Raw genomic sequence first — 21,370 nt, forward strand, 5'->3', positions numbered from 1 at the left:
AAAGATCAAATTTATAAAGCTGTCTGATAATAAAAGGCAATATAACCATGTGTTGCTTGACATCCATGAAATGGCCGGTGAAATAGAACATGAAGTAATTTGGATGTTGTGTGGATACTATATCATAGCCTGGTCCAGCTTGTTCAAGCAGCTTGATCATCAACATGTTGAGGATTCACTTTTGTGTTTGGTTCACATTTTATCCATCCATCCCTCTATCTTACATCGTTCCATCCATACATCAATATATCCATCCATACATCTCTCTAACTATCCATCCATCCATGAAATATATTTTCTGGCCATCTTCTTGGGGCTAAGGACTAGAGGTTGTTTTCTTGAGTTTAGAAAGGAAAAGATAGAGTCTTTATCCTGTTTTGCAAAGTGTTCTACACACTTGCTATTTACATAATTTTCAAAGCAACCCAGTAGACCCACTGAAGGATATGTGTGAACAAATGAGAAGCCTTTGGCAATTTGGACTTAATTTGAGAGGGGAAAAAACACCCTCTTCTCTGCCTTTTGCCAGCATTCTCTGGATGTACTTTTAATGTACCACAACTTCTAGATGAAGTCAACACAGAAAGGAGCAGGCTAACCAGGCAGCCTCAGCCCATTGCTGTCGAATTGATTCTGACTCATCATAACACCCTGCTGACCTGAGCAGCACAGCCTGCGGGATTTGGAAGGCTAGAGTCTCTGTGGTAGCAGATTGCCATCTCTTTCTCCCACCCAGTAGGCAGTGGATCTTGTCACCAACCATTTGATTCACAGCCAGGTGTTTAATCCCTGTGCCACTAAGGCTCCATGAAAGATGGACTTGTTGCTTGGATTTGCATTCCTAGACTAATTTTCCCACGTGCATTCGGAATTAGTTTATGATGTCCTAAATGAAAACTTACTGTAGTATTCATACACTTAACAAAAGAACTTCATTTCTCTCTCTCTCATGGAGAGTTATAAAAATAGTGCCCGAAGCTGTAAAAATGGTAGCTAAATTTCCAGAATGTAAAATTTATGGCGGTATCTTCTGAAAGTTTGTTAGGTTTTTTGGGTCATACTTGATGACTGTAATCACTTGTTAGCCTTAATGTTTTAACTATTTACAAAGGTAACAACTAGTGTTCCTAGTCTACATCTCCCTCTAGAATGTCTGCTACGGATAATACCGCTAGAAATTCAAGAGAAGAACTCCAACTACGTTTCCTTAGAAAATGCGGCGTTGGAAGTAAAAAAATGTTTTTCCAGTAGCTAAGTGAAAAGCCACTTAACAGAATTAAGTGACCTATATGTACCCACAAAGGGACTGGATAATTAGTTTCCTTCCATTGTTGTTCGTTTGGGACTTCATCCATAGTCTCACTATTTGCTCTGATTCCAGACTAACATGGCTTGTAAAGATTGGAAAAAGGCTTTTGCCATTGTACATAAGCCCATAGATAATATCTTTTTATGCTTTAGGTAATTAGTAACCACTATAACTATGAGTTTTATAGTCATCTGTGTATTGTTTCTCTGGAAATGAGAGATGAGGCAACTAAGATGTTGGAGAGGGCACTGAGTACATACAAGGCCATTCTCACTCCGACTCCAATGAAAGTTTGAGGGTCCTTAAGACCGACCACGCTTACTTCTCAACAAGTTGGAAGTTCAAAGGTCCTCAATTCTACCCTTTGATTCCATAAATTGCTAGCAAGACTCACAGAAACCAAAGGAAAGCTATTATTCATAGTTACAGTTTATTATAGGGAAAGGTTCTAGGTTAAAATCAGCCAATGGAAGAAATGCATAGGCGAGTCTAGGGAAGCATCAAGTATAGTTTCTATTGGGGTCCAATGATGTACATGGTTTGTCTGATTTCCAGTCCCCAGCCCCTCAGGTCCAGCCGATAGCACTTAATCTCCTACTCCCACCCTCTGTCACATTATTGGTCTTTCTGATATAGTCTGCCCCCAATTTAAGTGCAGTCTGTTGTTGCCCTCCTTCACCCTAGGTCATCACCGCAGGACACACAAATACACTCCAATTCAACTCCCAGAACCCAGGGGCAAAGTCTAGACCTCTTTTTTGGGTAAGAATAAATTGTACTACAGGCGGAGACAGCTGGATTTTGTAGAGTGCACTTTCATGATTAGTTTAAAAGATTTCTATGATTATATTGAGGCATACACTATATACAATAAAATTTACCCACTGTAATGCACTTTGAGTCTTCGTAAATATACATAAATGTATGCTACTAGGATTACAATGTGTACAGACAGAGGCTTATTCCAAACATATCTGTTTAGCCATGTCTCTGCATAGTGGATGGCTGTAGATAGTTTCTCTCAGTAGTACACCCGTCTTAGTCTCCTTTAAGGTGCCTTCAAAACTCAAAATCAAACTCACTGCCATCGAGTCAATGCTGACTCATCATGAACCCTTTTGGTTTCCGGGACTGTAACTGTTTATGGGAGTAGAAAGCCCAGACTTTCTCCTGCAGTGTTGCTGGTGATTTTGAACTGGAGACCGTGCAGATCACAGCCCAATGCGTAACCACTACATCACAAGGGCTCCTTACAAAGGAAGGTCAAATTAAAACTGGCTTTTGATGAGATCTTTGGACGAAAGGCCAGATTTAAGGAGGAACACATGTGATCTATCACTTTTCTGATCCCCCGTGCCCCCAACATTGGCCAAACAAAGCATGTGGACAAGAGAGGTGTGAGAAAGATCCTGTATCTGGTTGTTACAATGTGGCTAATGATTATATATCTTACAGCCAAACAGGAAGAGTTTGCCTTTCGAGATCAAAACCCATTCCAAAATAGGTTACCAGGACTAACTTAAGATCAGTTCATAGTAAAGAGGACAAAGCAGAAATGGCAGAAATAAACTCATGGTGGTTTAATGTATGAGGGAACATGTGAAATAAACATTGTGAAAGCCATCAGTAGTTAACAATAGCATAAAATGCACTTAGATCTATCTTCATTTGATGCCATATCAAATAAATGCCAGAGTAGTTAAATATTTTTAAAGGGAATATTATGGTTATCTTTGTTAACAAGATAAGCATGTTTTATTATCAAGGAATTGTATTCTTCTCTGATATGATAAAAGCAATACAACGGAAACACTATTTACAGCTCTTGTGTAGTGGATAGACTTTCTTATATAATTATCTGAGAAACAAGTGTGGAGACCACATGTAAGGTAGAAATCCAACTCGACACTCCCCCATGGCCAGTTGCCACAGACAAAGGTTCCAATGTGTGTCCACCCTTCATCCTTCCTTTTCCCGATTGGGCTGCCAGTCCGTCCTTCCGTGGCACTCTACTTCTTTTCTACTTTTTTCAATAGTCTGGTGCAGGGGCTATAACACACAGACAGTAGTCACAACGATGGGGTTTTATTAGGGTTTTAAGGATAAGGATACAGTTGCTTTGTCCCCAGTGCTTCTTAGCCTTTCAGGTTGGCATGACTGTCTGGCCCTGGACCTCTCAACCATGTGGTTCCTTGGTCTCTGCTTCCAAGGGCCCAGAAGCTCACCTCCCACTCTGTTGTGTTGCAGCATGGTTCCTTTGCTCTGTCTCATGGTCCGCATGCCTTGGCTTCTGCTGCCTCTGCCACCTTGGCAAGAACATCTCACCTGTGCTCCACTGGAGGTTCTTTCTTGACGGTCCCTGGAACCTCTGTTCCTGCGTCAGAGATGGCTCTCTTAGACGCAGAGGAATGGCAAACTGACCGGTGCCCTCATTTAGTATTCCGCGCAACCGACTTAACAGGATCTCACCCTGTCGCTTGATGGAAATTCTAAAGACGTGGGATAGAAGAGCCATACCAATCGATTTTACGTCACCACAATATCTGTAAGGGTGGGTCTGGTAAGCATGACAGAATAGTTTACACTAAAGTAAATAGTCAGTTTATATGTTCAGTATGTTCTTCATTTGTAAAAGGAGGCCAGTCGTCCTCCAGGATATTTGGGAAGAATACGTAAGATGGATGCTATATTTATTCCAGAGCAGTGCCTGGTGCCATAAAAGTTAATTGCTATTTATTATCATCGTTAATATTTTCCTCTTCCAGATAAGGTTTCAGAGAGCTCCTTTCCTTCTTTACCCCGGCAAGGAAACCACAGCCACTTTAAAAATCTTTCCATTCGCATGGTCACCTATTCTGTCTTATTGATGCACTTGCCCTGGGAGCTGATTAAATTTTTTTTCTCTGTTGCAGCTTTCAGCCTGGTCTTTGCTGCCACCTTTACTTGCTCCACCTATGAGATCAATTCAAACCAATTTACAAATTCTCCATTCTGTCCATAGCCTTCGCTGCGTCTCGCTTGCCCTTTGCCTGCTGCACCTACCCTTTGACCTCTGTACTTCTTCTAAGAGTGCTGCTTTTAGCACTCATCTCGTCTTTTTTTCTCCTCTTGTATGTTTTTATAATGCTGTATTTACATAGACACTTCTTCAGAGAAGATATGTGAATGGTCAATGTGCACATGAAAAGATGCACAGCATCTTTAGCCAGCCGGGCAGTGCTAATCCAAGCCACACTGAGATGCTTCTCACACCTGCCAGATTAGTTTTAATAAAAAAAAAAATAACCAGTTACACATGTTGGCAAGAATATGAAGAAATTGATGTCCTCATGCATTGCTGGTAGGCGTTCAAAATTATGCAGCTTTTTTGGAAAACAGTCTAGCAGTTGCTCAAAATATTAAATATTACCATATGACTCAGCAGTTCCACTCCCAGGTGTATCCCCAAGAACATTGAAATATATCCACACAAAATTCTGTACCCGAGTGCTATAACAGCATTATTCAGAATGGCCAAAATAGTGGCAACCCAAATATATTTCAACTGATAAATGGTGAACCAAAATGCAGAATAGCTGTTCAAGGGAAGGTGATGCAATCCTAAAGCAGCATGAAGTCCTGATGCGTGTGACCAAATGGGGGAACCTTAAAAGCATTATGCCGTAGAATCTAGTCACAAAAACTGTGATTTCATTTCTGTGAAATGTCCAGAGGTGGCCAAGCTGTAGAGAAGGGGAGTAGATTAATGGCGGTTTAAGACTGAGGAGTTAGAGATATGGGGGACGGAGATGGGCAGTGGCTGATAACAGATATAGATTTTCTTTTTGGAATTAAAAAAAATATATTCAAAAATTCAATTGGTGTAATGGTTGTACACCTCTAAAATATACTGGCAAACACTGAATTACATAGTTGAAATGGGGATATTTTATGGTAGATAGATTATATCTCAATACAGCTGTTAAAAAGAAAAAATATTTGGCATTGCCTCCTGGCACACATTATTTCTCAGAAAACAATCGACTTTGGGAATGCTCCCTTTGACCAAATACTGCCAACAGTGAACTTGGATTTAAGGACATTGTTAAGGTTAATTGCATTAAATAGAGACCGACACCTGTCCTCCCGCTGCTTTGATCTATTGTGTAATGTTTTTAAAGGGTATTTGCATCTGCGTCCTTATCTTCGTTCAGGCAGGGAACGTGATTTGATGTCGGTGACTGGGCTCCCATCCTGGCAGTTTTGTAGCTTTCTCTACTACAAGGAGGAGACAGATACCAGCTAGCTGGAAGAAGCTTTTTTTTTAACCCCCTCCCATGCTTTTCTGCTTCCGTGTCCTTGTTTTTACAATGTTAGTATCTCATTGGGCTACTTTTCCTCTTAATTTATTCAGTTTTAATCTCTTTTGGCTTTTGACAATCTGTTCAAAAGTCTGAATGTGAATGCCTTCAGAAAAACACACATGAACTTGCACGCCAAAATTTGCTTACAGCGTCAGGTAAGTCACAGCGCACATCCTGGTTCCTTTCTGTTCCCTGGTTCCATCTGTGCGCTTTCAGGGGCCAGCTCCCTGATATCCTCCCCCAAGTCTCTCAGCAGCTCTCGAAAGGTAGAATTGTGAAGACAAATGGATGCTCTCAACTTTCCTTTCTCCTCTGTTCTTTCCCTAGGAAGTGAAAAACAGTTGCCAGGAAGTCAATGCTAACTCACGGCTCCTGTATGGATGTCTGAGGAGAATTGGGTTCTGTAGGGTTTTCATTTACTCTTCTGTTAGGATCTTTGTTTTTCATGATGTATGTCAGCCATGTTAGAGCCCCTACGGTTGTCCCTAATTTTTAATCATTGATGATTTTTAAAAAATCTTAAATGTATTTTTAAGCCATTTCTTGTGACTTAGGTGGAGGTATACGGAGCAAATATCCCGTTTTACTTTCAACAATATATACAAATTTTGTTTCAACTTAAACATGTCAGTCCCCCCTCAACGTGCCATTGCTTACTCGTGCCCACCTGTTTCCTCTTCCCACTCCTCCATCTCTCCTGACCTTCTGAAGTTTATCCTTGCCCCAGGGCTACCCTTTTTATTTTAAGTGATTATTCAAACACCAAAGCAGAAAAAGTTGATTCCAGCTCATAGAACAGGATAGAACTACCTCTGAGTTTCTGAGACCGTAACTCTTTCATGAGAGTAGAAAGCCCTGTCTCTCTCTCCTGGAGTGGCTGGTGGTTTCAAACTACTGACCTTGTGGTTAGTAACCCAACTTCGAACCACTGTGACAAAAGGAAGCCTTTGTTCAAACACACAGGTGAGTAAATGGCTGATCATTCAGACATTGGAGGGGCTTCTGTTCTTGACCGAAGGGTGACTACGGTTCCATAGAGTTCTCCATGGCTGACTGTTCAGAAGTAGAACACAGGACTGTGTTTCCAGGTGACCTCCAACCTCCAATCTTTCAGTTAGCGACTGAACACTTTGCTCTCTGCTCCCAGGGACTTCCTCCAGGAAGTTGAAAGTCAGCAACTTCAAAACCATACTCCCGGCCATCGAGTTACTTCTGACTCCTAGGACCCCATAGGACAGCGTAAGATTGGCCCTTTCTGTTTCCAAGACTTTTTCAAATCTTTATGGACTCGGGCAGCCTCATGTGTCACTCCTGAGCATATCCATTGGGTGGCCGAGGAAGGCGTCACTGAGAAGGGAACTTTTGAGTGCGGGACACGGGTACTGACTTTGTGGTTAGCAGCTCAGTGCAAGCGTCCGCAAACTTGTAGTTATGTACGTGTTGCAGTTCGTTGGGCTAGCTTGGTGTGGCCTGGGCTGACACTGGTCCGCTGACCCATGACTGTCCTCTGTGTAACAGCCTATAGGGAGGTGGTTGGGTGCCACCTTGAATAGATAGCTGAACCTGCCTGCCTGGTAGCCCCGTGAGAAGCCCGAGGCCTTCTGGATAGGCTTCCACGGTGAGAGGAAACAGGTCCTTGAGCTATGGGTAGCTTCTAGGCCTCTCCTCTATGGGAAGGGCTATAAATTGTAAATGGATAGGAGGTAATCATTGGAAAAATGATCAGACTCCATTTTTACGCCCCTCTGGGGACAACGCATGTCAGAAGGCAGTGGAGAGGTTTTTCAGCCCGTTCCCCAGCTCCAGCGCCACAGTGCTTTGCCCTGATTAGAGAGGAGAGGAGCCAAATTTGGCAGGAGGTGGCCAGCAGACGTAGTATCTGCTTGCCACCTTTTGTTCCCAAAGCCTTGCCACAGAGAGTTGCCATGGCAGCAGGAGGCAACTGCATAGCAAAGGCTCCTCTCTGGACCCCCAGCCTTCTCCTCTCTGGCACTCGCCCCGAGCGGCTGGCAACATCAAGGGCATCACTGTGTGATGGCCATTCGAGTGTACATGCCTAACGGGTCTCCCGGATGTGAACACTGGCCATGTCCTCTATCCCTTGCCTCCCCATCTAGCCCAGTCCTTTGGTGTCCCATCCCGGGCCCCACCTTATCAAATTATTTCTCATTCCGTAAGTGTGCTCTTTCATGCTCTGCACTTTCCCACCTACAGCGGCCTCTGCCCAGACTGCTCTTGCTCCTGCTCCTGACTGTTTGGAAAAAGCCCACTCACATCCAAATTGTGGCTTGGATACTACTGCTTCTACTCCTTAGGGGTCCCCCGATGGTTGCAAATGGTTACCATGCTTTGCTGCTAACTGAAGGTTGAAGGTTCAAACCTACTCTTGGTACCTCGGAGGAAAGACCTGGTGATCTGTTTGTGTAGTTTTTTTTAAACCCTGTATCATGCAGTTCTGTGCTGGTCCATGCGGGACTGCCATGAGGCGGAGTCAATTCGGTGGAAGCTGATTTTTTTTCCTCCTCGTGCAAACTTCCTTTGACTCCTTATCCTCCACGCAGAACTCCACTGTTTCCGCTGCCATCGCAGCTTGGGCACCGTACTTGTGGTTTGAAAATAGCTGCATAATCTAGGAAAAGGTACTTTCACTCAAGAACTATATTTTGTGCATTTTGACTCCCCAGGCTTAGTCTAGGAGTGGGCACATCAGAAATGCTTAGCAATTTTTGTGGCATGAATGAAGTATTTTATATCCTACATCATCCTTCTCAGGTAAGTACTGGGTTCTACACAGAGTGGAACCCCATGTCATGTCCAAGTAGGACATTCCCGTTTCCCAATGTGAGTATATTAGCAGTGCTGGAAAGGACAGGAAGTGCCAGTCAGGCCCCACCCCCACCCCCCCACCCCCGCCACACACCCCTCCACCGTAGGGTCAAGTCAGTGAGGCATTACACCTGCCACCCCACTTGTCTCAGTTCCCTGCTTGCTGAATTCGGGTGTTGTGAGCTGAGCTGAGCGCCCGAGATGCTTTGTGGTGCAAAGTCAATTCTCGCTAACTGTTAAGTTTGCCCTCTTTTCCATGAAGGAGATGAAAGCAAAATAGAAATTCGAACCTTCTGTAGTTACTTATCTGCACCGTGTCACCCCTTTCTTTAAGCATGGCTTGAAAAGACACCCCTGTTTGTAGCTCTTTGCCCCCCTTTATTTGAGCCTTCGTGCTGCTCCTGTGGCTCACTGCCTGCCTTTACCTTGGCTGCATCCCCCTCCTCCAGAGCTCTCAGACCATCGGTTCATTTATCCTAAATCTCTCCGTTTCCTGCCCTTTTGGGATAATGTATTACATTTAGAGAACTTTCATTTCAAATGAACTTGTTTTTTTCTCTTGTCTCCTGAAAATACTTCCCGGAAACCGCCTCTTCTGGACATTTGTACACACCTCACCTGCTTTCCTTTATAACATGCCCTGTATAGACCTGTCTGAGTGTCTGTCTCCACCCCCAGCTACCTTTTAAGTTGAAAGCTCACTTAGGCTGTTTTGCAGTTCCCTTTGCAAATATGTTCTTGTCAACATCATGTGATCATGCCGTGCGTATGTTTGCATATGTCAGTCCTTGCTGGTGTCTTGAACTGTTAGTTCGTGGAGTAGTTTTGTCTCATTGGCTTCTCTTCGTTCATTCCTACTTTTGGAAGTCTATTCCTTCCAGCTCCACTAATGGACATGAAGCTTGCACAAAGCTGTTCTCAAGTTATTAATGGGTCTAGTAAAAGATTCACCAAGAATGGCAGTGAATATCTTGCTTTTCGTTTAGGGATGATGGATGGGGACCAAAGGGCCTGCTCTGTTGCCTGAGACGCATTCTTGAAATTCATACCTCCAGTATCTACTTCCTTTCTCTTTGACTGGAGGCACAAGTAAGCTAGGCTGAGTTTCTTCAGAGACCTTTCTAGAACGTTTGCTTACCCCTAACCCTTGTCTCTTGCTCTCTCTGCTGAAAAACACCTGTTGTAGCTGATATCAGTTACACTGTTGTCATCTGCTGATGCCATTCTTATCTGAGATTCGGTTTTGCTTTATTGTCAAAAACTAAAAGAGCCGCAGAAAGTTCGTTTAGCCTGACAGTGGGAACTGAAACTAATTCAAGTATTTATTTTCTTGTCTAAAGACATTTTCAAATTTAAAGTTAAGGAAATACAATTTCAATGCATGTGTCTGATAAAAACCACTTTTGCTAAGTGGAGAGCAAATGTTTTGAGAATGATGAGGGCAATGAATGTACAAATGTGCTTTACACAATTGATGTATGTATGGATTGTGATGAGTTGTATGAACCCTAATAAAAATATTAAAAAACTTTTTTAAAAAAAGAAGAAAGAAAGAGAAAAAGAAGAAATTAAAAAAGGAAAAAAAACACTTTTGCACAATCATTACTACAATTAAAAAAACAACAGCCACTTTTGCTACTCTGTAAATGTTTACATTAAATGACAGTCGGTTAAAATGCAATAGCCAGCACATATATTTTTAGGGACTGGATGGACTTTAGAATAGTCCGTGTTACGATATCCAACATGAAATTGTTGCCCTACAGCCGATTGCAGCTCACAGCTATCCTACAGAACTGCCCCAGGCGCGCTCCAAAGCTGGTCTGTGCAGAGCAGGCTGTCTGCTCTTTCACCTTCAAAATGAATACAGACCCAACCAACCCAAGCCTGCCCCTGAGCTGACACGAACTCCTCATGACCTGATCAGGTTTCTGAGAGTGTAATTCTTCATGCAGCGGAGGGGCTGGTGGGGTCTCCCTGTTGCTCTGTGGTTAGCGGACCCTCAGGGCTCTGCAGAGTTTTAATACAGAGTCGTTAAAATGGCATACAAGCTGTGGCGCTCCACCGTGGTGCATTGCTCCCTCTTGGTGCTCGCTGTCTCCTCGTGAGCTCAGGGAAAAATACTTTGACAATGGGGCGGACAGACAAAGTGGAACTCAGAGTCAGAAGGACGAGGCTTATTTCTATGCCCGGGCCCTACCAGCTTGCTCTGTCAGGGACAGCTAGTCTTCCAGCACCTTGGTGTTGTTACCCATCCATCTTTATGGCAGCACACTGCCTCTTCCACCGCCCAGAGTGACCTCTATACACCCTTAGACCCCAGAACATGCTGCCTTGATTTACAGGAGTGACTGGGCCACCGCCTTATGCCACTCCTCAGTCAAGCCATGCTGAGTTTTGCATTATTCTGCTCATTCATACAACCTGCCCATGTAAATACCTTGCACACTCAGAATATGTGCATCACGCACACGGGAGACTAACTCTGAAGGGGTGTATGCTGTTAGCAAGATCCATATGAGTTAAGTGTACACTATTTGTATTAAATCGTGGTACTAGTTTCTCTTGAGGATGCATTGATTCTTCTGAGCCTCGGTTTCTTTATTTGGAAAGCTGTATATCACCTCTTTTATAGGTTGATGGAAGGTTAGTAAGAAGACCTGGTCTCACAGTGGGTTGGGTGTTAGGACTCAATGGTTGGCAGTTGAGACTCACTAGCCACTCCACACAGGCAGCCTGCTGCTATAAAGGTTTATGTCCTTTGGCATGCAGCAGCCGTCCTATTAGATCATTATGGGTTGGAAGCAGCTTGACCACAGTGGGGTTTTTTTCGTGTGGACTGTGCTTATTGATAATGTATATAAAGCACCTCACACACAGTGATGAAAGTTGTGGTAGTTGGTGGTGGTGATAATAGTAATACTATTAGCAATAGCAGCAGCAATAAATGGATTTCCAAGTTTAAGGACACCTTCTTAAGGGACTTCAGTGTTAAAACCATTCTAGTTTTGAATCATACTTTGTAGAAACAGAGTTTAACCATGTGGGTAAAGCTATCGATGGCACCTGATTGTAGAAAACTATGGAACAGGTAAAATGAATTGAACCCAGGACTAAAGATTCTTTACCATTGATATTTTCTGAGAACGATCATTCTCCCTTTCCAATCCATGCACAGCGGGTAGAGGCGGGGCTGCTAACCACTAGGTCAGCAATTTGAACAGGCAGACCACTCCTTGGGACAAAGACTGGGCTTTTTACTGCTATAAAGAGCTACAATCTTGGAAACCCACAGGGGCAGTTCTACTCTGTCCTGCCGGGTCACTGAGTCAGAAGTGACTTGATGGCAGTCAATTTTATTTTGAGTTTTACCTTAGTGGGCAGTGGTTGGCGTTTGATCTATCTTTGTCATCGCTTCTCCTTAGTAACATGTAAAAAAATGTGTGTTTTAGTGTGATTGCTAAGTAATAACCTTCCCTTTTCTAAAATATAAATCTAAATGTTACTGAGGGGCATATATTAGAATACTAGGCTTATCTTTATAATTTTCCTTTTCAATAAACAGCAATTAACATCGATATCAATGAACAGTATTCAGTGTATGCTGAGCAGATAGTTAAAGTAGCTAGGCTCTATGAAGAACACATCATCAAGATCGGAAGAGGACTCATGAACAACTTTTGGTATGTAAAGGACCTTACCTTGCTTGCTGAAAGCAAAGAAGACTTGAAGCATTTACTGATGAAGATGAAAGATCACAGGCTTCAGGATGGATTACTGTTCAATACAAAGAAATGAAAATCTTACAACTGGGCCAATAAACTAAAAGCTGATCAATGGAGAAAAGATGGAAGGTCTCCAGGGTTTCACGGTACTTGGATCCACAATCAGTGCCCATGGAAGCAGCAGTCAAGAAATCCAGTGACATGTTGCACTGGGCACATCTGCTGCACAAGACAGACCTCTTTGAAGTGTTCAGTAGCGTAGGTTGTGACCATGAGGACCAGCGTGTGCCTGGTCCATGCTGTGGCACTTTCAATGGCCTCATGTGCATGTGAAAGCTGGACAGTGAAGTAGGAAGACCGCGATGGACCGGAGGCATTGGAATCCTGATGGTGGTGCGGGATATTGACTGTACCATGGACCGCCAGAAGAATGAACTGATCTGTCGTAGATGAAGTACAGGTGGACTGTCCCTTAGGGGTGAGGCTGGTGAGGCTTCTCATGGACTTGGGGCGTGTTATCAGGTGGACCAGTCCCTGGAGGAAGACATCCTGGCTGGTAAAGTGTCAGAGAAAAATGGAAAGACCATGAATGAGATGGATTAACAATGCAGTTGCGGCCATGGGCTCAACGGTAACAATGACAGGATTGTGCAGATGCGGCAGTGTTTCCTTCTGTTGAACCTGGAATCACTGATGAGTTGAAACTCATTTGACAGCCTCTAACAATAAAAACAACAGCACTGTTACTACCTTCATTCAAAAGTAATTTGTATTTTTCCTAGGAAATGTTTGAGAATTTTGAAGGAAAAAAATAGTAAAACCACATATATTCTAACACCCAAAGATTAATGGTTTTCTGACATATTTCCCTCTAATCTCCACTCACTTATAACTGTACATATCAACTATATGTATTTATTAGTTCAATGAGTAAGATGCATATATAAATTATAACATATATGCTATTAGTGTCTTCTAATTTCTCTGATGTGAGCAACTTTTGACCAAAAAGAGAAAACTAAAGTAAATTTTAAAAAACTAAAATAGATGTTTTCTGATGATAAATCCGTATGTGCACATTACAGAAATGTAAATATAGAAAAGCTGATCGTGAAGAAATATTTCCTTAATTCTCCAATCTCCATTGTTAATGATATATTTATAAATATATTTATAAGCAGTCATTTTTGAAAATATGTGATTAGATTTGTGAAATTTTTATTGTGAGGGAGTATAGAATAGTTCTTTGCCTTTTTCAGTTCTTTGCTTTTGAGCTTTGTCAAATATGTGATGAGTCAGAATAGATTTTGTGAAATAATATCTCATTTTTTCCCTCTGCACTGTAGGTATGTGTTCTTTTTGGATCCATGCAATCTGGACTTGATAAACCGGAAGATCAAGTCTGTAGCACTGTGTGTAGCGGCGTGTCCAAGACAAGAACTGAAAACACTGAATGATGTTTACAAGTTTGCAGAGACCAATGGTGAGACACTAGCCACCCAAGTCCATGCCGCTGTCACCTACTGCCACTGTTATATGTCATGCATCCATTACACCATAACCTGGTGACAGGATAGTTTAGATCAAGAAACTTTAAAATGAAAAAGAAAATGTTAAGTAAATTAAAAAAAAATCATAGTTACCCAAGGGGATTTTTTTCAAAACTCCAGATTTCTTGGCCTCACCTTGGAAATTTTGATGGATTCGGTCTTTGGGCTGGGGACAAATTTTGTTTGTTTGTTTCTTTACAAATTCCGAAAGGTTCTTTTTTTATGTAGCTTGTTAAGTATTGGGGAATTTTTTTCTTCTTTTAATTATTTTTCCCCAGTCCCCAAGTATTGAGTGAAAATATTTCAATTAGTATCTTTCACTGTTCTCTTTGGGTAAAAATATAAACTCGTATGATAGGAAATTCAAAAAGTTCAGGAAAAATATAAAGAAGGAGAAACCAAAGTTCCTCCATCAGTTCTTCTGAAGTGCTGGTGTGTCTTTACTTTTGTGTTCTCCTTTTTAAATTTAACACTACATCATACGCATTTTCCCCAGAGTGAAGTTTTGAGAAACTCTTAGGTTAGACATATGTGAAGTAGTTAAGAATGCCCCGTAGTCAGTTTCTGAAATCCAGCTCCGTGCTTTTAGGGTTTCTAGTCTGTGGGTGCTATCCTCAACTGCATGTCTCTCCTCGTCTGTCTTCACAGTACTTTTTAAAGCTCTTCATGTGGGGTACCATAAGCTTGGAGCCTCTTAATCCCAAATACATCCATGTTTGTCTTTTGTGTAGGAATACTCAGAGCTTCTTAGGTCCTATCCAAATCCACCGACCTCCTCTAGTTCCTTAGAACAAGGACTGCCGGAAGCACCCACATGCTTCTACTGGGGAGAGGAACGGCATTGGATCATAGCTATTCACAGGCACACCCAAGATGACTCCGGAGTCTGGCAGAGGGGACTGCCAGTCCTCTGGGAGCAGAAAGACTTAGCCTTCCAAACTGGGAGTGTGCCTATCCCACGTACTCCTTGCCTGCAGCATATGATAGTAGAAAAAATATGGGATTGATTTTACTTAAATTCCAATTCTGATTTTATTGCTGACTGGCTGTGTAATGAGGGACATTGGGTCTAGCCTCTCTTGAGTAGGTTTCCTCATCTAAGAAATTATGGACAAATTACTGTGCACATAGATTCTGGTGAAGATTAAGTGAGATGGTACCTGAAGAACATTGGGTACTTTTTGGGAACTGACGGAGCCCTGGTGGCATAGTGGTTATTTGTTGGGCTACAATCTGCAAGGTCAGCAGTTCAAAACCACCAGTGACTCCGAGGGAGAAAGATGGGTCTTTCTACTCCTGTAAAGAGTTAGTCTCAGAAATTCAAAGCGGGAGTTCTACCCTGTCCTATATGGTCACTGTGAGTTGGCATTGGCTGAATGGCAGTGAGTTTGGTTTGGTTTGGTTTACATGAGGCTACCAGGTTTGGGCTATTCTTTGTACTCTCTCCTTCATTATCTCTTTGACCTTCCCTCACTCTATCTCCTGTTCATTCTTTAAATCACATATTCTAAGTCTGTGCTATCCAATATAGTCGTTATTAGTCACCCGTGGCTCTTTAAATTAATCCAAATTAAATAGAATTAGAATTTCAGTTCCCTATCCTCACTACTCACATTTCAAGTGTTCGGTACCTATATGTGTAGCTTATGGCTACAATACTGTACAGTGAAATATAAAACAACTCCACTTTTGCAAAAAGTTCTATTGAACAGCATTTCTGTAACGACCATTTATTCTTGTAAAACCTCCCTTGATGGGTCGCTGTTAAAACTGTCTCTCTTTCCCCTAAACTAGCCTGGTGTTTTACTCCTTAATTGTCACTTCCCAACTCGAATCATAATAGAACTCTTGTTTCTACTTTAAGGATACCTTTGGTCTATGTTAGTTTTCTAACTCTGTTCAGCTTTTCTTACGCGACCACATCCTGCTTCGGGAGTTCTGTAAATAGCTGAAAAGAAGTCATAACTTTGCATTTTCCTGAATGTGGTGACTCTTGTAATTGTGTCCCTTGAAAAGACCCTGGAAACTATGCTTAAATCTGTTTGTAAAGAGATTGATTTCTGTTTGGAATATAATGCTCCCCAAGTGTTGTGAAGAAAGCGAATGGTGCCTGGCTATCAAAAAATATAGCTTCTGGGGTCTTAAAGGCGTGAAGATAAACAAGCGGCCATCTAGCTGAGAAGCAACAAATCCCACATGGAAGAAGCACACCAGCCTGTGTGATCATGAGGTGTTGATGGGATCAGGTATCAGACATCCAAGACCCTGAACAAAAAAATCATAATGTGAATGAGGCTAGGAGTGCGGAGTGGAGGCTCAAAGCCAATCTGTAAGTAATTGGACTTTCCCTTTCAGAAGGGTCATGGGGAGAAGATGGGCTAGTCAGCGTGCAGTATAGCACCGATGAAACATACAGCTTTCCTTTGGTTGTTAAAGGCTTCCTCACCTCCCACTATCATGACCCTAATTCTACCTTACAAATCTGGCTAGACCAGAGCATGTTCATAGGTACAGATAAGAGCTGGAAACACAGGGAATACAGGACAGATAAACTCCTCGGTACCAATATTGGGAGTAGCCATACCAGGAGGGGAAGGGGAAAGTAGGGGGAGAAAGAGGGAACCATTCACAATGATCTATCTTTAACCCCCTCCCAGGGGGATGGACAACAGACAAGGGGGTAAAGGGAGACATTGGACAGTGCAAGACATGAAAAAATAATAATAATTTATAAGTTATCAAGGGTTCATGAGGGAGTAAAAGAGTGAGGGAGCTGGAGAGAGGGGGAAAAATGAGCTGATACCAAGGGCTCAAGTAGAAAGAAAATGCTTTGAAAACGATGATGGCAACATATGTGCAAATGTGCTCGACACAATGGATGGATGTGTGGGTTTTGATAAGAGTTGCACGAGCCCCCAATAAAATGATTTTAAAAAGAGAATTGTATGAACCCCCGATAAAATGATTTATAAAATATCTATCTATATCTATCTATCTATCTATCTATCTAGATATTTAGATATCGATAGATATGATGCCTCCAAGTAAGGGCAGCTCTTGACTTTGCTCATTGTGAATCTTGGTCCTTTATACATGTAAGACCAGAAAATGGCCAGCCCCTTGTTGGTTGTGTGGCCTGCTCGATTAGGCATCCACTTAAGGATGCTTCCTGGCAAGCTCTGCCTCCAGGCCAGTGTCCTTCTAAAGTAGGCAGTCCTGGAAATGCGAGTGTCTGGCCACTAACTTGGAAAGATTGGAGGTTCAGTTCTCCCAGAAGTTTCTGGGAAGAAAGTCCTATTGATAGTACTTCTAAAAAACCATACCCAGCCATTGAAAACCCTGTGGCACACAGTGCCCCCACACACTTGCAATCACCATGAGTCAGAGCCGACCCGTCAGCCATCGGATTTATTCTTCTAAGTAATTATGATACCAAAATGTGGCCTTTCCAGGGTCAGTGAGTCTGAGTGGTCTAGTCAGAAGACAATCACTGTAGATGTTGCAGCTTTTCGTATTTTGCGCATAGATTTTCACGTAGCTGGCTGGAGTTTAGGATTTTAAAGAATCATATTATTTCAGGCAACGATTTTGAAAATTGATTTTTAGATACAAAAGCACCATTGATTAGCCTTTTGAACCAGCTGTGGATGCAGTGGCAATGTACAGTAAACACTGAACTAACTACAAGGTGGCTGGTTCGAACCAGCAAAAGAGCAAAAAAAATGAGCCTATCTGTTCCTGCACAGATTTATGGTCCCAGAAAGTCAATGGCGGGTCCACCTCAGTGGCAATGGGTTTGGGTTTGGGGTGTATAAAGTAAGATAGCAAGCTGGATGTTATAACAACAACCATAATAACAACATCTAAAATCCTGGCTGTGGAACTGGTAATTATTTTAAAAGACATATAAAAATAACAAAGCTATAGTACTGGGAATCTTTTAATATAGAAGCTAACACATCTGATTCTTTTTTAAGAGAATAGTTTTGTTGGCACATACTTCACATATCATACAGTTGAATCATTCAGTCATATTAAGAAGAGCTGTGCAGTCATCACCACAGGCAGTTTCAGGACATTCTCTTCTCGTCCTCATTGTCGCTGGCTCCTGTGCCATGCCCCTAGGCAATTATCAGTCTGGGTCCTGTCTCTAGATCCACCTGTCCTGGATTTCACATACAGAACATCCTACAGAACACAAGCAGGAAGCACATTGACAAAAACCCAACAGGAATGACTAGACAAAAGAGAAAAGGCTCCATCAAAAAGAAACCAGAGAATATTAAATATGGAATCAACTTTAAAATGGGTCAAAAGGGGGATCACATGATAAGGTAGCACCTTCTAGCCTAACTACACCCGCCAAACTCGACATTACAGTGCTGTCTGTGACAGTAAGACGTCATGCCCCTCAGCTGCGGTCAAAGGGCCGTCACCAGCCACTTAGTCTGTGTGGAGACCCTGCAAATGGATTAGGACTTCCACTGTCCCCCATCCACCGCCTTCTGCAAAGTGGGAAAAGCACATGATTTTACAAGTAAATCAAATTGTAATTTCTGAAAATAACCAATATACATTGATGACTTAAAACTGGGCCTGATAAAGATTTAATTCTCCGTTTTAATTCTTTTTGTAAGATTTTACCTTCCTTCCTTTGTAAATGGGCCTTGTGATGAGTTAGGAACTACCGGTGATACTCACGTGGCGGTGAGAGATGCCAGATCTTCCACTAGTGCTGTTAATGCAAGGCATTTTCTCTGCCTTTTGTGCTGTTTTTCTTGTTCTTTTATCTTTTTAAGATACCATTTCATCATTTGAGGTTAAATTGACTGATTCAGAAGAAGCAGGTACTTTTTATTAGTATTTGTGTACATGTAGCTATACCGCTATATTTCTGTTAAAAAATACAGGTCCTATAACCTCAAATATATCATTTACAATCATTAATGTCATGGCTAAATATCTTCAAGAGATAATGTAGAATTAGGTGGGAAATTTTCACATTCATCAGAGAGAATTGTTAAAAAGTTCATGGAAGACAAAGAGCTTGTTTGACGAGGAAGTAAAACTCTTAAATGCTAATTTTAAGCTTTAGTTAAAGCTCTAACGTGAAACATGTTTTTTACCAAAATGAAAAGAAAACATGAATCCTGTTCAAAGGATTTTAAGTTTCCATGACAACATTTGAAAATGTTTTCGAAAGCAATCAAATTACACAAACTTTATTACCTTAAAAATATATTTTAAATCTCTGGCTGTGCTTTGGTTCCAGGAATCGTGTTTTTAAGAAATGCATTTTGAAGGTAAATACAAGAAAGAAGAATCGTTTTCTTAGAGTCTGGCTGGAATAGAGTTTGGGTGAAGCAGTTGGAAATCCGATCAGTTCTGTAGAGAGAGTCTCACAGTTGTAAAGGAGGTTGGAAAAGCAGGGCAGAGCTGGATGGAGAAATGCAAAACCTAGTACGAGTGGGGCAGTAGGCATAAAATGTGCCCTTTATTTTGTGACTTGAACATCAAAGTGTGATGCGAGAGAATACAATAATTTAAGACCTAGTGTTGCACATCATTTTTCCTTTCAATTGTTCTTTGTTTGCTGCCATCTTGCAGTAGTGCCTGAGTTTCCAGGGGGCAGGATCCTGCGCTGTTCCTCCCTGAAGATCCAGGTCCTGTTTAAGGATCACACATTGTAGAGATCCATAAATATTTTTGGAAAGAACAATGGGTTGGATTTCCTCCTTCATCTCTAATACCACTTAATAATTTCCATTCTCTCCACTACTTTATCTTTTGCTCAATTCTGTATTCATGTGAGTGGCCACCAGCAGTTAAATTGTTTAGCTTCAATCTAGCTACAATTGCTGTGAATCAGTGCTTTTTATTCATCTATAAATAATTCATTTTATTCAGTCCGTTATCTCTCGTATACATACTCTCCAAGTGATTATTCATACCTTTTCTCCTCTTCAGCCCTCTCGTTCTTCCTCTTTGCTCACCTCATGCCCTACGGAGAACATTGAAACCATCTGGCAAGAACTCCCAAGGGAGTTTTATTTTCAGCAGGACAGGAATTTCATCTTGATGCTCATTTTTCTTACCTCCAGTTTCTGATGAACAGATCCATTTCCCCTTTTGTTATCATTGTTTTTGAATACTCAATGTGTACATCACAGGGGGGAAGAATTCTTGCGAAGCTCACTTTGGCTTTATATGAGATTTTCATCCTAGCCATTCATGATAGGTGGGGAAGGGAAGTGAAAAGGGACACCTGCTTACTCAGTTCTTCCTTTCTTTACCCCCTCAAATGTTGACCCTTCCCACCATCCCTTAGCCCTTAGACTACCTTCAGTTCAGGCCATAGTGTGCTTAGCATGGCCTGAGTCTGATAGACGATCAACATAAGCCCTTCATGTTGTCCTCAGTCATGTAAATGGTTAATGCTCTTGAGTGCTCACCACAAGGTTGGAGGTTTGCATCCATCCAAAGGTATTTCAGTAGAAAGGCCTGGGAATCTCCTTCCTAAAACTCAGCCATGGAAAGCCTTATGAAGCACACGGATGCGCACGTGGTGTCACTCGGTGCTAGAGTTGACATGCCAACAGCTGTTTTTTTCCTGTACTTGTGCCCTGCACTCTCTACTTGCAACCTATGTGCTAAACAGCGAATGTGCCCAACCTGCGACCAGATGAGGTGTGGCTTCATGTTCTGTTTTGAATATTTTACCTGGCACACTTACTGCCTTTGACATTTGTCTTGAACTTTTGTGAGAGATGTTTTGTCTTTCCTAACAAAGCACTGAGAGGGCTTCTTCGATGCACTTTATTTTGTACAAATTTAGGGAACTTTTGACCAACCACGTAGGCCATGAACCCATTCTGAGGAGGGCCTTACATTGGAGGGGCTTTCTCCGCAGTTTTGCCATTAAGATGAGAAAGTTTATGCGATCCGTTCTGTTACTTGAATACCAACGCGCCTTTTGATTTTCACTATCTAGTTGTTGGGAAGTTCCCCTGGTTTACAGTCAGTATCAATAGAAAATAGTATATTTTCTATTACACTCTTTCTCACCAGTGAGGAACAATATACCTTCAACCACAGAATCTGTGGATTCTACTTGACGCATTGAATCAGCAGATTGGACCTGATGTCATTTGTAAATGAATGAAATGGCCAGTCCTAGCAACAGATTTAATTGCCTGCAAGGAGGTGGGGGGTGGGAATCCTTGCATTTCATGGCACAATTTAAACTTATTTCAATGCGAATTTAGCAGGAAAAAAAGCATAAAGTTCTCACATTAAAGGAGTCAAATCTTTCTTTGTCCTGCATAACACCTCATAGAAGTCTTGCTCATGGATGTTTAAAAATTCATTTAAATACTATATGCCAGTCTTGGTTGATCCATCACACCAGCTAGTTCATTGTTATAACTGGTTGCTCCTTCAACCACTGCCATCTACCCTGTTTCCCCGAAAATAAGACAGTGTCATATTAATTTTTGCTCCCAAAGATGCGCTAGGTCTTATTTCAGGGGATGTCTTATTTTTCCATGAAGAATAATATGGTACACACTTATTGTTTATTGTTTTATTTAAAGAGACCTCGCACTTCCTGTCTCCTCC

The 21,370-nt window shown here is 41.9% G+C and overlaps 1 protein-coding gene across 1 annotated transcript in view; it reads left to right on the plus strand.

The window, feature by feature from the left end:
* Positions 1 to 21,370, plus strand: part of SLC44A1 (solute carrier family 44 member 1) — a 186,887-nt gene that overhangs the window by 118,969 nt on the left and 46,548 nt on the right. The window contains exon 4 of the mRNA XM_045296533.1: positions 13,550 to 13,686. Within this exon, the coding sequence (XP_045152468.1) occupies positions 13,550 to 13,686 (137 nt within the window). The remainder of the gene's footprint in view (positions 1 to 13,549; positions 13,687 to 21,370) is intronic.

The sequence above is a fragment of the Echinops telfairi genome, unplaced genomic scaffold (genome assembly GCF_000313985.2).
Source record: "Echinops telfairi isolate 266 unplaced genomic scaffold, ASM31398v2 ScPeMD7_7410;HRSCAF=8448, whole genome shotgun sequence".
In the NCBI taxonomy this organism is placed as follows: Eukaryota; Metazoa; Chordata; class Mammalia; order Afrosoricida; family Tenrecidae; genus Echinops; species Echinops telfairi.